The sequence below is a fragment of the Falco biarmicus genome, chromosome 4 (genome assembly GCF_023638135.1).
Source record: "Falco biarmicus isolate bFalBia1 chromosome 4, bFalBia1.pri, whole genome shotgun sequence".
NCBI classification, from domain to species: domain Eukaryota; kingdom Metazoa; phylum Chordata; class Aves; order Falconiformes; family Falconidae; genus Falco; species Falco biarmicus.
In genome coordinates, this window is record NC_079291.1 from 81,987,440 (window position 1) to 82,003,285 (window position 15,846).

Genomic DNA, 15,846 nt, shown 5'->3' on the forward strand with positions numbered 1-15,846 from the left:
TTTGTATTGGGAGATCTATGGGAAGGCCCAGCTCTGCAAAGTAACTCCCACCCACATTCCCTCCCTCTGAGTTTGTTTCCCCATCTCCCAAAAGATGATTTCTGCTACTGCTGGTAAAGAAATGCTCCTTCCACCGTCTCAGACACATCTCTTTTCACACTGCTCTGGAAAGCCTGGCTGCCCTCATCTGAGGGGTCATTAAGTAGTTCTGCCAACATCCAAGCATGCTCCTCCAAACCAGGCATCCTGGAGCTGGTCTGCTCACAGCGGGCATTGCCAAACAGACAGAATTTAGGGCTAACCACACAATTTGTTTTTGCCTGTAAACATTTCTAGTTGCAGCCCTGGAACAGGATTTCTGGAAAGCCTCACCTGCAGGGAAGACATTCACGAAAGCACCACTACTTCTTTGACTGGCTCTCTTTGCGTGGTAACAGTCTTGAAAGATTTTCCTTGCTCCTTGGCTCAAAGCCCTGTGAAAAGCCCTCTTCCAGCCAGTCCCACGAGTTCCCAGCTGCTCTAGGCCTACAGCAGCACCAAAAGAACTACCTCGCTGCTCTGACAAACTGAGCAGTACCTTAATGATGTCTGTGATAATGGACTAAGGTAAGTGGAGCCAGTAATCTCACTGGGAACCCTTTAGACAGGCGTTAATCCTACTGTCACTGAGCCCCTCAGGAAAACCATTTCCCTGACTTGATCTTCTTCAGCTGTTCCTCCACATAATTTATATGTAGCTAATTGCCACAGTAGTGGCTCTGGATGTGAAGCAGATGCTGCTGAGGAAAAAAGCATGTTGCTTTTTAAAGTGATGACTCTAATCTCTTTATTTAAAGGCAAGGCTACTTACAGTTGATGGGAGGTTCAGATCTCTCCCTTTTCTTCTCTATTTCTCTGCAAAGCCAGCTGGACATTCATTCATATTTTGACGCATTAGCCAAAGTGCTCAGCTGTGGTACCCCTTGTTTGAAAGGATGGACAATATTTCTCCACCCAGCCACCCGTGAGGTCACAACTGTCCCCACCACCAGCAAGGAGATACAGACTTATTTACAGCTATCTATAAAATTCCTCCAGGATCTTCATCCTTAGAATACTACAAAGATTCTCTACTAGCAAGTGGAGTGCCACAGGAATAAAGACAAACGATGTGAAAGCAAACTAGTGACTAGAATTAAGCAAGACTGGAGAAGGAGCATATGCAGCACTTACTTCTCTGGAGCAGAGGGAAGGAAGACTCCTCTTTTTGTGTCCTCAAATGACAGCAAATAGGCCATCATCCCTATCAGCAGACAGTGACCAGAGAACAGTGGTCAGAAAAGTCACAGGGAGGAACTGGCAGATCCCAAAGAGGAAACCCAGCTGCTTGTTCAGAGACTCCACTGTGACAGTGGCCAGCTGCTGGGATGTTTGCAGATATACAAAGAAGTTTGTTTACTTGTTTTTAAAGAAAAGTTTTCTAAGTAAACTCTTGAAAGCTGTCCTGTCAGCAGCTGCTGCTGACCAAACTTATCTATGGTAACCCACTGACCCTTCTAAACCTCCTCCATCTCCTACTTATCCTGTAAAAGGCCAAGATAGCTGTGTTGGCATTTGGCCATGGAGACAGGTCTTCCAGAGATGCTTTGTGTGGAATAACAAGAGGCTGGAGAACAGGAAAAGAGGGATGTCAAGCTACACCCAGGACAGCACAGAACCAAGAAAGGCACAATGGAAACAAAGAGAATTTTAATTAAAAAAGAAAAAAAACAAAGACCCCCAGAAAACTAAGTGGTCTCTTCTCCCTGCACAAATCTGCATGTTCCCTCCAACACAGAGTGCAGAGACTTCAAGTGCACGGCCCAGTGCTTCCTTCCGATCTCCCAGCAGTGCTGCCTTCTTGGAGACAAAAAAAACCACAAACAAACCAACAGCCACTGCCCCAAGATCCCATGAAGGACATGGTCCCTGTTTGGCACAACATTCAGGAGGTTCTTCTCCCACAGTAATGGTATCTTAGCCAGAGAGATTGATCCTTGCCCCCTTCTGATCTTCAGTCAGCACACTCTCCTCTTCCAGCACTGTCTGACTTGCCACATCACCTCTTTGATCCTCCAGCACATGGGGTGAAATACAGTGTCTTCTTACAGGGCTTCAATGCAGCTGCTGAGTCCAGCTAAATTAATTCCTCTGGAAGCGGAGCTCCCAGAACCACACGTTCATATCGTAGCCTCCATGTGCAGAACCTTCAAGGCCTCTGAAATCTGAGAGCTGGTGTCGATCTGGCCGTACATCCCCACCAGGAAGGCCCTGTGCAGTAACACTGCTGCGTGCTCTGTGAAAGGGAAAGACAGCAGAAGGACTGATCCGAGAGCTCCGACATGCAAGCAAAGGCAATCCAACGAACACCGGGGTGCATGTTTGCAGCTGTGCAAGAAATTCTTTCCTTCTGTAAGAACATGGCACAATCCACCCTCTAATAGCTCCGTAGGTATATGATCATGCGAGGGATCACAACTCTGAGAAAATCATAAGGGAGCAAATCTACTTCAGGGAAGCCTCCCTTGTTTCTATGTCAAATCTCTCTGGCAATGCTCAGCCCAAAGCTGCTATTGATATAGATCACCTGCGTGTTCGATGGCTTGGTCTAGGCAACACTGACCCTTGGCAACTTCCCAGGGAGGCTGTTCACAGCACAGGTGCCCACAAGACCCTTGTGAGGCCAAGCATGCACCAGAGGTGGCAGGTATCAACTTACCTTGGCAAAGGAGGGTGTATTCAGGTAGGTTCCTCAGTGCTGTCTGCACCACCTCAAAGTCTCGGCTGCCAAGGCAGTACATGAAGGTGGGAAGGAAGTCTGCAGCAATGCTGGGAGTAAAACATAGTGTAAGTACACTCCAGATCACCATCAACAGGTGTGCAAGATGGGCAGACAGTGCCCATCAGTGACTTGGGATAGCCTAAGTTCCAGTGGTCCTCACCTGGGGTTGTTTTGAATGGAGCGTAAAGCCAGGCTAAAGGCCAGGTTTCGGCAGGACTCCTCTGATGAACTCATCAGCTTCTGTAGGCTTGTCTGAAAGGAGATGCACAAATTAAGATCACACGGCCATCCAGGGAGCACAGGCTCCTCAGACTTGCATTACTACCCCTCCAGCACCAATTCAGCCCAACACACATCCAGCAGGTACTGGCTGAGCCAGGAAATCCTTCTCTGTAAGAAGGATTATCCTGTTTTTGAATACTTTAAAGCACCCTTCTGTAATCTTTTTCCATGTGGGACAGCTGAGTTTTCCCTAGGCTCCACTGTTTTCAACAGAGCTGTTCTGCTCTCTTATTGCCCCAATGCTAGGAAGAGCACAGAGCATTCATTCTTCCTCTGACGTAAAGAAAAGTTAAAATGGATGCTGGCAGACGCAGTACACAATGGAAAGAAGACTGCAGGGAAATAAATGCTGCCTGCTGTCAGAAGGCCTAGCTGAAGACAGATTTCTCCTATGATGCTGCAACATCCACCCAAAAAGCAGAGGAAGGGTAGCGCTTAAGCTGGCTGTGCAAAACAGACTCTGGTGAAAAGAATCTTTTCCTTCCAGTGCCAGTTTGAGACACTAATACTCACAGCAAAAAAGGAGAGAATTTCTGGCCTCCGTCTGGACATCTCATCAATGTCTGTCAGCACCTCCAGGATGTCTGGTGGAAGACACAGGTTGAAAGAGATGACTGAAATTCATTGATCCAGCAAAGGATCTTTTTCTTTTTCCTTTAAAATCCAATCTCCCAAGCAGCCAAGTTTTCCCACCTGCACACAGAGCTAGCGTAATAAAGACAGTTCTTCAAAAAGGATGAGAACAGGTAGGCCACATGCCAGATCAGTAAATCCCAACCTGCCCGGGCAGAGGTCACCAGCACTGTCATGCCATAGGAAGGGGAAGGAGTGGGGTGGGCTGGGAGGTTTCAATTCCAGAACACTTCACAGAATTCTTCTGTATGTGAAAGATCTTCACTGTTTTTAAAAGAGGCTTTTTGTGTCGAGGCAGGATTTCTTCCCCCTATTTCTACTGTGGGAGGAAAACTGTCACCCCAACAGCACTTAGATCTGAACGCTGGACAGCTATGATTTCAGACCTTTGGAGAAGCGGCATGTTGTTATGCCAGGTTAACATTATTTTCTTCCATGAAGGCCATTTGGGGTTTTCTAACAGAATCCTGCTTCCCATCAGTTTGGAATTTTTAGATCATTAAAAAAATGGCATTCCTATCAGCACTCCAGACCTGGCTCAGCTGAACTGCAGCACTCCTCGAATTACTCACACTATCTTCCAGAGCGCTTACAAGATCCCTGAAGAGCCTCAAAGCAGAGGCAACTGCAGCAACACTGAGCTAAGTGATAACAACGTCACAGGAAGCCTCTGTCACAGAACCATAGGTTATGGACAAGTTCAAAACAAAACCACATCCTAACTGGCTGAGACTTCCAAACACAAGACTGAAACTGGAAAGTAGCATGTAGCTGACAGAAGTAACAGGGCTGGCGTGTGACTGCATTTGCCTTGCATCTTTGTACAGCTCTGCAGGTCCTCACTTACCCTCAACGGTTTGGCCTCTGGAGAGCCTCTTCATATACGGGGCCATTTCAGCTGGCGTGAGAGGAGTGAAGAGAGACACGCTGACAAGGGGGAAAGAGCCAGCTGCTGCTTCATCTTGGGGGATGGCAGGGGGAGAGAAGGGGGGAAGAGAAAGAGAGAGAACAGGTCACTCCTGACAGTCTCTGTAATTTTAACAGGGAGACAGACCCAGTATCCCCACCAGTGTAGTGGTGTATCACAAGCTGACCAGCAACACTGCAATACAATTCCTGGCCCTCAACATCTCTAGCCTCACTGCACCTTCTGGTACCACCTCAGCTGATGTGAAGAGAAGGAACCTTCCTGAGCTGTTTTAATACCGAATAATTTTCCCATGCAAGCTGTAAACAGTGGAGAAGTGGATGTACCCTTAGGGTCTCCTGACAGGTCAAATTCTTAAGTGTGGCTGAGGAAGGGAAAATCCACAACAATGAAACTTGCCCTTGTTAAGAGCTGTTCTTCTGCTCCAGTAGTGATACCGCTGACAGGAAAACAAATTAACCCATCCCAGATACTGGTTCCAAACTGCTGAGCATACAAGTGCCATTCTCCACTCTAAATACCCTTTCACTGGGATGTTACAAGAAGAATGAGCACAGCATACAGCTGATAAAAGCATGTGTGCTCCAAAACATACTGCAGGTTCACCAGCTGGAATAACTTCCCCCACACTGGACTCACCACCCTTCTCTTCATCAGGGCCCCTGTCCAAGATACCGCTCTTACTAGGTAGACTCAGCCCAGCCAGGAGGGACTTCAGCATTGCTAGGTCACTGTTATCTGATGACAGGTCACTGGGGGAAGAAATGGCATGTTTAGCTTTCAGTAGCAATAAGGATATGAGGACAAATAACAGCATGTATATGTACACTAAACCATATAGCTTCTCAGAAGCAGAAACAGGATTCGCTTTCATCATAACTGGAACTGAAATGCATTTTCCCCATATCTGCAGGTGGGACCCTGCAGCCACCGCTCAGGGAAAAGCTGAGCCTCCTGCTGGCCCTCTGGAAATGGCTGCAGGATACTACAATGCCTCAACAGAATGTTTAGGCCATCATGCGAATTGAAATAATGATCTCACTTCCTTAGGTTAAGTTTTCACCTATAATAAAGGATACGCTGCTCATCTCAACAGAGACTTAAGGGAGCTAAGGGTGAAAAAGTGCCATATTAATAGCTATTATTTTGTCACATATTCATACTGATTTCTGATTAGCTCATGGCAGCCTGACTGTGCAAGCTCTCCATGAGCTACGGCTAACAAGAGTAAGGAAGCTTACTGGAGTGGATCCGAGTGCTTCTGCAAGAAGGAGACAGCTGCCTGGGCATTGCACGTGATGTACTTATGGATAAACTGGACAAATTTGCTGATGAAGGCAGCCAGGTGCCGCGAGGATTTTCTGTAGTTCTGAGAAAGGATCGAGAAAATAAGAGTTAAAAAAAAAAAAAAAAGCAGTGATGCACTGCCCATCCTGCATCTCTAGGTACCAGGGAGTAGCTTCTTGATCTCCTGCCTCCTCTTTAAGTTCTCCAAGGTACTCGATACGCTTTTCTGTTCTTAGGTATATGAAGGTTTTCCCTTCAAATGGGAGAGAGCTGGGCTGGCCCTGTCTTACATGAGCTTCTCCCTCTAGTGGCTGGCAGCCCACGCAGGGAGGGGGAGCGGGGACTTTCCTACCAGCAGCAGCCGGATGAAGGACAGGAGACAGTCCCAGAGTGCCACCTGGTGCTCGCTCTGGAAGACCTGCGGCTGGAGCAGCTCCAGGATCCCCAGGACGTGGATGAAGAAGGTCAAGTGGTTCTGCTGCCTGAACTCCTGGAAATTGAGGTGAACACGGCCGTGCAGCAGTGCTGCAATCATTGGCAAGTGCCTGAAACACCGAACAGAAGAAAATCCAGATCTAGCTTCTTTCTAGGCAGAGTTATATATTGTTACAACTCGGTTCCTAGAAGGAAGCATTCCTTATCCTCTTCCCAGGGTTCTGGGATCTGTAGCCATAGAATCAGCAAGCCCCATTTTCCCTATGTTCTGTTCTCTAGTCTCCAGTTCCAAGAGGACTGTTGCCAGACAGACATGGAGCCAAAAGAGGTGCTGCCTCATTATAAGAGATACGACTTTGCTGCCTTTTCTCTTGACTTTTGTACATAAACGTGGATTCCGTCACAATCATCGTGATTGATGCCAGTTTGTTCCCCTTCTGGGACAAGGGTGAATGCTTTTTGATGAACTCCAGATGTGCAGAGGGTTAAAGGGGAGAGTGGTACCTAAGAAGTAGGATGGGATGAGCCACAGCTAGCTTCCTGCAGGCCATATTGGCATCCCACACGCGGCTTTCTGATGATTTGGAGTCACTGGTGTCTGCGAGGAGGTTAATGAATCTGTGAACCAGGGCATCAAGCTACAAGAAAAGTAATGAGTAAACAGTTAAGAAATTTAAAGCACAATCAAGCCCCCTGGCTCTTCAGCAGTGTTTCCCAATTACTTTCCAGCTATAGAGTGGGTTAACAAATGATTTTCAGGTAGAATCTGCAAGCAGATGCAACATTCCAGCTGGCACAGGATCTGAAGTCCACAGTCCCCACAGACATCAAAATAGGATCAGATGCCTGCACGCTTGTGCTTCACAGAAGCCTTTGGCACACAAGCTTGTGGAGCTTACACTATTTTACAGAAGGATACTGCAAAATAAACTACACCTGAACTCTCTGAAGACTGCAGGCAAGGAAGGGGCAACAGAAGAGCTAGGTAAAGAAACCAAAGTGACCTAGGAAGCTTTTGCCAGTCCTCTCCTTTTAGATTGGGCATCAAGGTAGCATTCACTTTGGAGACACAATGGGAAGGAGGCCTTCCTATGCCTCCAACTCTACCTTGCAAGTGCTACTGTCTCTGGCTCCTTCACTGGTGAGAAGCATCTCAGGCATAGGCACAAGGAGCTCAGGTAGTTGCAGGTATAACTGAAGCAGAAGGTCCTGGCAGCATTTTCCCACAGAGCTGAAGGAAAAAGGCAAAGGTCAGCCACTGGTTCCTACATTAGTTCAACTAGGAAACATCCCAGACCCATCAGATTTGCAACAGCAGTCCTGCATATGGCAAAGAGACCATGTTAAAGCAGCCACCGCCAATCCCAATTAGTGTTTTTCTCAGACTTTGCTTCTTTTGAACCACTCATATAATTCACAGTCTATGGGGATCCATCATCAAGCCATTTGGAGTTAGAAATCTGCAGTTACAAAGGGGCACAGGACAAGAAAGTTCCGCTGGCATGTCCAGTGAAGAGTTCCCACACATGGTACTTGTGGTCGTTCCCATCCCAACTGGAAGAGTAGTCAGAAGCACAACTACCGAGACTAGCCAGCCTGTTCTCTGCACACCTGCCTGCTATAGATCCCTGGCATAGTCTGTACTGGCAGGCAGTACAACGCAATAGCAACTGAGATTACTCAGTATCTTTTCTAACACCGCCGTAAGTGCGGTTAGAATTAGGTCAGTTTGTTTCATTGCCACAAATACATCATCTTCCTGTTCTTCCCACAGTGCTAACATCGCTGTTAGGAAACGATCTGGTCTCCATTCAGCTTTGAGAGTTACCGTAATGGTCAGAACCAGGATGCATTATGAGCAGAGTGATTCAAGGGATGAGTAGACAAGAAGTCCCATGTGAGGAACTAGTAACTAAAAATAACCACTGCCTGAGAGAAAAAAAAAAATAAATTAATGCATGGCAAGCATTTCATTCTAAGTCCTAAAAGCAAGAGGGCCCTTAAACTTCACTTTTAAAGCCACCTTCCTGGTCCAAGTACCACTTCAAAGGACTTACTATTCCCCCAAACTTCTGGGAGGACAGCACTTTTCATAGGGGCTCTGGAACACAACATTCTTAATGAAGACATGCTGGCAAGTCTCATCATTACCTGCCTGCCCGTGCCCCAGTAACCACAATTACAGTAGACAGTGCTCCCCATTTGCAACCCCACCTGCTTCCCCACTGCTGGATGCAGCTGGTCAGATACTCCGTTACTTTTTTGATGCTCTCAAGGTCCCCATGAGAACAACTGAGCAACAAAGGCAGTCGAGACTGGATGAGTGTGCAGGAGGCCTCCTCAGTGTTCTGGTATCTGGTTTCTGCTTCGGCCAGGATCAGTTCCACCATGCTGATTAATTCTGATGCCTTTAGGTGGAGCACGAATTCCTCACGGCGCTTCTGCAATGCAAGAAAACACCCAAAACGAATCCACACCAAATCCCTACATCCTTAATTCCTTATAGTCACGCTTTCCCTGACTGGAATGGAACATCTCTTAGAACTAAACAACTGCCCCATATCTAGGAATCTGAAAGCATGCACCACAGCCCCACATGAAATCTCTTTATCCCTTTTTTACTTCTGAACTCATTTACTTCCACCTGGCATGGCTGATGGGTCAGAAACCATAATTCAGTCTCCAAACCAAAGAAATTATTTTGTGGAGAAGAGGTGCAACCCCATCTTCTTTATAAAATCAGAATTATCCCACACTGTGTTTTAGCTTGCTCACCACTGTAGCCTTCTGCCTAGATGCGTAACAGATATTGTGGCAATTGCTGCAGAGGAAATGCCTAGTTGGCAAACGTAAGTCTGTTCGTATCAGCTTTTTGGACTCAACGCTGCTACTGTGATATGTAACATAGCAGAGCAACTAAGTAACCAGCTGAGGTACAGGCAGCAAATTTGGCATGCTGCACTTGTATTACTCCAGCCACCTCTTGGCCATGGGAAAAATCAGGCATCATGAAAGCATTGCCTCTCACTCCATCCAGACAGGAATCTTGGAAGAACTGAACAATTACCTGAGGAGTTCTTTGGTCCCTTCCCTGCCAGATCCGAGGAATGTGAATACAGGCCCACAAAAAATCCAAGGATGCAGTTGGGTCAAACCTGTCAGAAGACAAAGGAAGACAGATTTGCAATTAAGACTCAACAAAGCCCTCAGGCAGCACACAAATGCATGGTAGTGTCTCTAAACATCATGAGTACTGTGAAGAAAGAAACATCTGCAAATGTAAAAATAGGATCCATTAAGTCCCGAGAAGGGGTTTGGTTCTGTTCCCAGATTATGACTAAATATTTGTTGCAATAAGCACAGCACAGGGTATGGAACTGAACAAATGGCATTCAGCAAGCATGTGGCAGCTACACATAGTCTTGCACCACAAGGCCAGAAGTTGGTCATCAACACGAACAACTGGTCCATCAAGCCAGTGAATTTACTGTCCCTGAGTACTGAACACCCCACCCTGGCTGTTATCCTGGACTGCAGGAATTCATTAAATGTTAGTCTGCAAGAGATGCGTAGTAATAATAATAAGTAAAGTGAAATACTACCAGCTTTAAAATATTGCTAGTTTAGTCATGTCCTGAATTACTACTGTTAGGTGTGACCAGCGTTTCCTGGTCCATAAGCCTAACAAGTTTAAGCAAGATACTACTACAGCAGCACTTCAGTATTTGAGAGCAATGTGCAGAAGCTGAGAGCTAGGGCTGCTCCAGAGATCAGAACTGGGAGCCTGATGCCAGGAAGGGGGTCACAGCAAGACTAGTAATGGAGTTTAGTACAGCAGAAAGATCCAGCAGAGCCTGCCCAGGTACAGAGACTGCTGTCAGTTCGCTATCCAAGCCATCTTGTAAATCCCACATTCATAAAGATTATTAACAAGGGCAATGCTAGATGGATCACCCAATGATTATAACTTCCTTTTTAAAACACAGCCAAATCTTTATGAGCTGCTTCAATCAAACAGCAGGTAATATTTATATCAAGGTACACAAATCAGCATGACTGAAATCAGCATCCTTCTCACAAAGCCTGTTTTTGGCTGGGTTACACCTCCTGGCAGACAAACCATGGAACACAGCAGCTCTTGTTCTTAGCTTCTGTTTATTCCCTCTCAGACACAACGAGTCTCCCAACTCAAAACTCCTCGCTAGGTCTGAAAAACAAGACTCACCTTTGCTCCCGGTTTCTGCAAAGCAGAAGCCTGATGCACTGGTGCAGCGTGGTCCAGCTGGACTGGTGAGTCAGAAGAGCCAAGAGATATGGGCGGAAGGAGGGCACCTGAGACCCTGCCTGAAAGGACCAACCAAGGAAGAGATGTAATAAACAGATCCTTGCTGCGAGGTGGATGTAGGAGATACTACGTATATTACAGAAGGATGACAATCCAGGCAGGCAGACAGCACAGATGACAAGGCGTGGATTTAAGGTTTGAACTGCAGTACTTCCTAACAGAACATGGCATCAGCCGTGAAATTCAGTTTTAGTCTTAGCTTAGTAGTGTTTATAGGCAAGCTATTTATCTGTCCGCAAAAATACCACTGAAAACACAGCTGGCTGGGCTGTTACAGGACTATGTTGTGCCTGTAATGCACTTCAAAGTTCTGAAAAGAATACAGGTGAAAAAAATACAAAGGCAAGATGAAACATAAGCCTTGCACTGAGAAGGATGTACCAGAACCTCCCTCCTGCCTGTACTGCTTTGGAACTGGTTATAGCAACATGTGACAGAACATAGAACTCCCCCTTGCCCTGTTTCCAGGTGTAGGTCAGTACCCCAGAAAAATGGTTTCAACACAGTAGTCCCTCTGCCCAACCACTCTTACTTTGTTCCAGGAGAAGAGCAGCTTCTGCTGGAGATCAGGGCAGCTGCTGATCACCTCTGGGTCCAGCATCTCCAGCCAGTCATTAAGAAGGCCAGAGGAGGGCCCTAGCCAAGCTGCTTCAGTACTGAGGAGAAAACAAAGCCAGTATCAGCAGTGGCGTCATGAACCCAGACCTACCAGTGAATTCCCATCATTGCCTAGGCTCACCTGCAGCTGTCCAGTTCCTTCTTAACTGGTGTTTCTTCTCTGTCCTGGAGCAACAAGGAGCTCACCACTGCAATTGGTTTCATGGCAGGAAACCTGGCAGTGGTCTCAACAGTAGCTGAGAAGAGGACAGTCAGGAGTTCCTCCAAGTACGGAGAGTGAGTTTCAATCAGACCTTGAAGGACTAGCAGAGGGAGAAAGACATCACTCATTAACTTCAGGATGTGGTGAAAGCTATGCAACCTTGTAAGAGTATCATGAAGGCAACGAGTCCAGCATTCCTGAGAGCCTGGCTCAGTAAGGCAGACAGATGCCATTTTTAGCTGGGATAGTAGGCTCCTGTTTCTCTTAGCAGAAACCAATGGTTTGCCGAGAAGCTTAACCCCAGCCCCAGATGACCATTTATAAACCCACATACCAGTGCAGGGGAAGGAGGTAAACAAGATAGGACCAAGTTTAGATCAGTTCACATGTTCTGATCCAGGCAGAAGGCAGCTTCCTACAGCTTGCACAGTAGGCACTCCCTTGCTGGGCTGGAAGTTCAACCTGCTGCTGCAAGAGGGAAGGAGAGCAGAAGGACAGCCATACCTTTGCTGATGAGCTCCGGCTCCACATTACACTTCTCTCCTGATTTCAGGGTTGCAATGATGGCACGTACCGTGGAGCTGATCAAGTCAGGGTCACGGCGGAAAGTCAGAGCTTCTGTGAGGTGCAAGAAACCACCTCGAACTGCAAAGAAATTACAGCACTGGCATCACAGGGCCAAGCCAGCTCCCACATCAGGCTTCCCTTCTATAGATGCCCCACGTGGCTCTAGGGCACAACTACTCAAACATATAAACATGCTGCATTCTGCTGCCATTTTGCTCCCACCAAACTCCTCGACAGCTCTTCTGCATGTTACAGAGATGTGGAAGAGAAAACCATAACCACAAACCCATTTCCATACCTAAGCTCTTGGTTATGGACTCCTAACAGATAGTGGATGATAAACAACACTACAAGTCACAATATGACCTTGTTTCAGAGGCATTTCTTGCACACTCGTCTTTCAGGACTGCAGCTAGCACAGAATTCCTGGCCTGAGCAACTGAAGGTTTTCTGTGAAAGATCTGCTGTGCTTGTTGAGATGCTACCAGGTGTCTACTGCAAACTCCCAGAGTTAAGTCACTTGTTTGCATCCTCATGGAGTTTATACAGCACAGTACCAACCTCTCTTTGCTTATCCTAAGCATACCTCTCTAAAAGGCAGCCCACCACACCTTCTGCTCTAGGTACAGTTGTTTCTGTCCCTTTCTTGTCCCACTTCATCTACTCTGAGTCCCATAAGCTGCACAATGCCCGTACCATCACTGATCCTGTGCCTTGAGGAGTACTGCACAGCAAAGGCCTTCAGCTGGGCACGCAGAGGACCATCTTCCACTGCAGGGTTCTCCAACCACTGCAGCATCTGCATGAGAACTTTGAAGAAGAGCGAAGAGAACGTAGTGTCTTGTGGCATGCAGCGCTGGGGAGTGCAGCAAAAGAGACTTGCTTACACACACTTCCAAGAATACAACAAAGACAGCAGGAAAGATGCAACCAGTGGCACATACTGCCAAAACATACAGCACATCTACTCTGTTGGACTAGCTCACTAGAAGGCTTCTAGTGTACAAATGCAAGGCAGAAGACTGTCACACACACAGTACCTCTTCCAGCATAACTAAGGGAACTTTGTGGCTTCTTTCATCATGATGAAAGGAATGAGATATTTCATCGGATAAATCTCAGCCTGCTCTGAAGGCTGCCTTAAGGAATTACAAACTTCAGCTCTCAAGTTGTCTGCAAACGCCTTGGCTTGCAAGACATGTCCACGCTACAAAAAGTGCAGACTAGAAATACCAAAACCAACAGAGACCCACAGCCACAAATCCACAGTGCTGCACAGTAACCAGACGAGGTAAGGTACACCCAACCCCGTATGTAAGCCCCAACCCTCAGCAGTGCTAGGCTAACGTGGCCAGCCCACACCCAAATGCCCATGTCCAGGCAACCTGAGTCTCTCCGTGTCATGATCAGCACTACACAGGTAGAGGGCATGCACGCAACAGAGCAGATGCACTGCAGCCTGTTTCCTCCTCACTGCTCTTTGTTAAATGCCACAGAGATTCTCACCGTACACCACTCACCTGATACTGGTACAACTGGCGCATCAGCGGGCAGGAGATGAAGTGGTTACAATGCATTGCCATCACCAACGCACCGCTGTGCGGCGAGTTCATCAGTGCAGCTACCGCCTGGAGAAGTCGGGCTGTGATCCCCGTCACTTGTGTGTTCCCTTGGTGGATGCGAGCCAGTTCCTGGCCCAGGGCCTGCTGTAACGCCAGGGCAAGCGGGCGCAGATTTGAATTCTGCCATCGTGGGTCTGGATTTAGTGGGAAAAGCTGGTAGGATACAAGAGGGAATAAGTTTATGAGAGGAAATGAAAGAACCTGCTATACCATAAACATCCTGAGGCAGAGGACTGATTTACCTTGTACAATTACACTGACTGTGGCTTACAACTGGAACCATCTGACACAGCCTTTTCAGTATTTTAGTGCCTGGTACAGGAACATAAGCAGCATCTACACAACCCCAACATGACTATCGCCACCAATACTGTGGTGGAATCACCATACTACCTAGATACAGTCAACCAACTCAGCCAATGAATTCCCAGCAGGCTCCTTCTGCAGGCAACTGAGAGGGAGGCTCTGCGAGCAGACAAGCCAGACTACAAATGCTGTTTGCACACAGCTTTGCTGCCAAGGTCCTGCAAGCATTTCACAAATCCTCCATCCACTGCTGAGAGGAAAGGCACTATACACAGAACAAACAAGGTGCAGAGACAGTAACACGCTAGTAGGCACCAAGTATTAGGCACGATCAAATGCCACATCATGTTCAAACTACAACCATGTACAAACTACAAATCCTTCCAGCATTAATTCCACCAGGATGCAATGGCACAGTCTCATTGCATGTGCAGCTTTCATACCTATTGCCTGCAAACACTGTAGGAGGAAGGGGTCAGAAGATGCAAGTATCTTATATGGATTTTTTGGAGGTGCTGCAGGGAAGCAGCTGATCAGCTAGAGGTTATACCAGTACCTGCAGAAAGATGCCTGCCAGATCATCTTCTGGGCCCAGAACCCGGACCTGGCTTAAGGCCCGGATCCGGTTCTGACCTTGGGAGTTCTCCGGACTAGATTTTGACCTTCCAGTCTCAGCACTGTCTGTGAGAGGAATAAAAGACAAGAAAGGAAGATACCATTACAGTAGCTAGCATCTGGAGCCCTCATACTAGATCACTTTCAGCTTTACAGTCTCTAACTACTAAGGAATTCAGTAGCTTTTCTCTCGAGGCTGAGCAAGACCTATTTTTCCAAATCACTCAGAACAACTCATTGTAGAAAACTCAAAAAATTGGAATTTCTCCCTTTTCCAGGAGTGAAAAACTCTAGCAGGGCCTGGTGTCTAACTGTAGCTTATTGATACATTGCAACATAACCCACTCTGAAGACAGCTCTTCCTGTTCCTCTCAACAGCAACAGAGGAAGGAAGTCTGGAACATGACTCAGATTTGGAAGCTTAGGCTATCCCAGGCAATACCTCGGCGGGCTGGTAAGGAGGCAGTGAGCAGGGAGTGGAATGTCTGGCCTCCTGTTGCTCCTCTCTCATGCTGAACCTCCACAAGGTGAGCCATGTAGTCTGAAAAGGAAAAAATATGAATATGTCATCATCTTGCCCTCTTTAGCAAAGCAGGACAGAACTGGTTGCTGTTTGTACAGCTCCCACAGTGAAGAGAATTTGCTGTTCTTATGGACTTCATAAGCACACTGCTTTTAAGCCTTATTTCTTTTACAAGGTAGCCTCCAAATTACCTTTTTAGACTGTGCAATCCAATTCACAAAATCCTTCTCTATGTCAGGAAATACAGCCAAGGGCCACCCAGACAAGCTCTAAGGAGGTGTCCACAGTGGCAAAAGGCTGCCAAAGCAGCCTGTGCACAGGGTTTGCTGAACTAGTTTGGATTTTTCCAAAGAAGTCACAGGAGACACTTGTGAAAACTGTTCAAGGAAGAGCAAGATGCCTAGTCAGTCTCATATAAAGCTCTTACTCTTGTCCATGATGTTCTGCTCCAGCGTCTGTGGGTCGTGAGATACTGCCTGATCCAGGTACTGCAGAAGTTTGCTCATGCTGGACACTGGGATTCCAAAGGACTGAACAAAGAGAAGCAGCTGCTGCGGCTCCAGGTCCTGCAGGGCTGAAATACACAAACACTGAGTCTCAGACTTCTGAATTGCCCACAGAGGGTCACCTTTATTACCTGATCTTTGTAGTTTTGGCTGGACCACAGTGACATGCTAATGACA

General features: G+C 47.0%; 1 protein-coding gene across 3 annotated transcripts in view; it reads right to left on the reverse strand.

Annotated features, from left to right (window-relative positions):
- Window positions 1-1,711: 1,711 nt before the first annotated feature.
- The window catches only part of INTS1 (integrator complex subunit 1), a 29,257-nt gene continuing 15,122 nt past the window's right edge, over window positions 1,712-15,846 (reverse strand). For 2 of the 3 annotated variants that reach the window (XM_056337483.1, XM_056337482.1), the window contains exons 27-47: window positions 15,591-15,737; window positions 15,083-15,181; window positions 14,582-14,706; window positions 13,618-13,872; window positions 12,794-12,953; window positions 12,035-12,175; window positions 11,450-11,630; window positions 11,243-11,366; window positions 10,591-10,709; window positions 9,433-9,520; window positions 8,580-8,806; window positions 7,473-7,596; window positions 6,870-7,003; window positions 6,283-6,475; window positions 5,885-6,012; window positions 5,283-5,395; window positions 4,563-4,676; window positions 3,596-3,666; window positions 2,961-3,052; window positions 2,738-2,847; window positions 1,712-2,314 (exon numbers count right to left, since the gene is read on the reverse strand). In XM_056337483.1, coding sequence (XP_056193458.1) covers window positions 2,199-2,314; window positions 2,738-2,847; window positions 2,961-3,052; window positions 3,596-3,666; window positions 4,563-4,676; window positions 5,283-5,395; window positions 5,885-6,012; window positions 6,283-6,475; window positions 6,870-7,003; window positions 7,473-7,596; window positions 8,580-8,806; window positions 9,433-9,520; window positions 10,591-10,709; window positions 11,243-11,366; window positions 11,450-11,630; window positions 12,035-12,175; window positions 12,794-12,953; window positions 13,618-13,872; window positions 14,582-14,706; window positions 15,083-15,181; window positions 15,591-15,737 — 2,861 coding nt within the window. In that variant the 3' untranslated portion in view covers window positions 1,712-2,198. The remainder of the gene's footprint in view (window positions 2,315-2,737; window positions 2,848-2,960; window positions 3,053-3,595; window positions 3,667-4,562; window positions 4,677-5,282; window positions 5,396-5,884; window positions 6,013-6,282; window positions 6,476-6,869; window positions 7,004-7,472; window positions 7,597-8,579; window positions 8,807-9,432; window positions 9,521-10,590; window positions 10,710-11,242; window positions 11,367-11,449; window positions 11,631-12,034; window positions 12,176-12,793; window positions 12,954-13,617; window positions 13,873-14,581; window positions 14,707-15,082; window positions 15,182-15,590; window positions 15,738-15,846) is intronic. The other variant, XM_056337484.1, reaches the window with a different exon arrangement.